The 2,506-nt window shown below is 42.5% G+C and overlaps 1 protein-coding gene across 1 annotated transcript; it reads right to left on the reverse strand.

The window, feature by feature from the left end:
* Positions 1 to 1,062: 1,062 nt before the first annotated feature.
* Positions 1,063 to 1,821, reverse strand: LOC145400542 (caM kinase-like vesicle-associated protein). Its single transcript, XM_080273063.1, has one exon. The coding sequence runs from the start codon at positions 1,819 to 1,821 to the stop codon at positions 1,063 to 1,065; it is 759 nt and encodes a 252-aa protein (XP_080129189.1).
* Between the last annotated feature and the right edge of the window lie 685 nt (positions 1,822 to 2,506).

Below are 2,506 nucleotides of genomic sequence, written 5' to 3' on the forward strand. Positions count from 1 at the left end.
AAAAATAAGCTATTATACCAGAACACAATGGACTGACTGTTATCGAGCCCTGAGTCGGTATACTTCGTAGATTCGGCTCACGTAATTACTGCGAGGGGAACTCTTTTACTCTGATCCCTAACAGTGAACCTGCCTTTTTTTTTTTTTTAATGCAAGGAAGAAGGAACTAAAGGACAGGAGCCTGCAAACTGTTCCTTCCAAGGAAAAAAAAAAAAAAAAGTGCCAAATTCAAGATCCGTTCATTTCGAGATGTCTGGGCACACTGGAGATTGGAGGTAGGAAATACAGACAGAGGGAGACAGTTCCAGGGTTGACCAGTTGCATAAATGAAGGACTGGGAGTAACGGTTAACTCTTGCATTAGAAAGCTGGACAGAAAAGGGATGAGAGTTTGTTGCTAGACGGGTGCTACGCGCCTGGCGTAGAGGAAGAGGGATGCAATCAGACAGTGCAGAGTAGCACCTGTCTAGTATAGTCCCACTGATCACTGGGATGCACAAGCTTCACCGCTGCAAGACAGTGTTCCTTTGAAGAAGGTTCGGACAGCAGGATGTGCTGTTATGGAGCCATCCTAGCAGTCGTAAGGAATAAAATGTGTAAACAAAATACTATGGAATGGTTGTTATTGAGGATGAACTTTAAATAACTGAGTAAAAGTGGTTTTGACAGCCGGATGACTAGGCTAACACCTCACTGTTGTGTTCAGCTGATGCAGCCATCCTAGCAGTCATTAGAGTTAAAATGTAAACATTAAAACACTACGGAATGGTTCTTATTGAGGCAGAGCTTTAAATAACTGAGTAAAGGTGGTTTGAACCGCAGGATGACTAGGTTAACACCTCACTGCTGTGTTCAGCTGATGAAGCCATGCTACCAGTCGTAAGGGTTAAAACGTAAACATTAAAACACTATGGAATGGTTCTTACTGAGGAAGAACTTTATATAACTAAGTAAACGTGGTTCGAACTGCAGGACAACTAGGCCAACCCCTCACTGTTGTGTTCAGCTGATGGAGCCATGCTAGTAGTGTTGGTATTGAAGACAAAATACACAGCAAGTGTTTTCACTGTGATAGAACATCAATCAGTTGACTAAGAGTGGGTCTGACCACTGGGTTAGGGGACAGGGCATCGTTAACCCAGCTATCCAGTCGAGATGGCATCGTCAGCTTGGCTTCGTTGAATAATGTACGGGCCACAAACGCCACACTGAACGTATCCGAAGCCGACGAGCTGCTTTCCCCAGCCAGCACCTCAGGGGCAACCCAGGGATACTTTTGGGCCTCACGGGGACCCATGGGTTCGTCCAACAGCGGGCTGGAGGCGGTGGTGGCCAGACCGAAGTCGATGACGGTAACTTTTGGTCCAGCAGCAGTCTGCTGCACACCTATGTTGGCACACTTCAGGTCGTTGTGGTAAATATCCAGGGAATTGATCTCGTCAACTATTTTGACCAACTGTTGAAGAACCGTCATCAGCGAATGCTGGTTAATTTTCTGGGTGTCAATAGACTGACCGGCGAATTTTGTCAATAAAGCTCGGTTTTCCACACATACTCCTACCAATTGTTGAACACCATTTACATGTTTAATTTTGCTCAAGAACCTTACCTCTGTAGCCACATCCGTTAAACCGCTGTTACTGTAATTTTTAACAATGTAGCTTTTATCTTTTCCGCTCAGAAGACGGCAGGAACCCTGCGCCCCACTCCCCATGGCCTTAACACTGTATTTTGCACATATGTCACTATAATTCTTTGCAGTGACGTTCTTCACTTTAAGGGAGGCACAGAGGCTTCGCACGAACTCCTGGCAAGCGTCCATTTTGACAAAGCAAGCAGCACAAATGCTATACGTGTTAACCAGTCGACGCTAACGAAGAAGTGACACGTAAACATCGTTCGTTTGTAGTTTTCCCCCACCTGTAGTGGGGGCCAACAGACGCCCGCCTTTTATACCCTACGTGATAGCAGGTTATTTTTACCAGTGATCCTTTATTTCACGTAATTATGGATTCTAGTAGTCGTCTATATTTCAAAAATAAAAGCGTGTTTATATAATGACTGATATTCTAGTTAACATTTTATTGTCTTAAATGATTCAGAAAAAAAAAAAAAGTTATTTTATTGCCCATAAGGTTCATAACGCAGTGAAATTAACACAAGCGAATGTTCGATTAGATTCAATTTTTTTTAAAATACGAGTGCAACTTTACGCGGAGTTTCTGGCAATCTTACATCCCTTAAAAATCTTACCTAGCGACTATTATTGTGGGTTTTACAGTACAAATAAATTACATTTCATGATTAATTAGTAAGGATCCATATTCACTTACCTATGCAAGTTTACTTACTTTACCATAAGGGCGCGGCAACTGCAACTCTTAAATTGTCATCTACAGGAAAGTAATTTGATTTTTGTATGAAACACAGTTATCTGTTTAAACTACAAAAAGTGTACGGTAGGCTATATACACAACTGAGCTCTACAGAGCTCAGTGATATATACA

The sequence above is a fragment of the Coenobita brevimanus genome, chromosome 52, assembly GCF_032717465.1.
Source record: "Coenobita brevimanus isolate Jiangsu-jjx chromosome 52, ASM3271746v2, whole genome shotgun sequence".
Taxonomy (NCBI): domain Eukaryota; kingdom Metazoa; phylum Arthropoda; class Malacostraca; order Decapoda; family Coenobitidae; genus Coenobita; species Coenobita brevimanus.

Coding starts and splice junctions, on each gene's coding strand:
- LOC145400542 (XM_080273063.1), bottom strand. CDS start 1,821: ATGGACGCTTGCCAGGAGTTCGTGCGAAGCCTCTGTGCCTCCCTTAAA.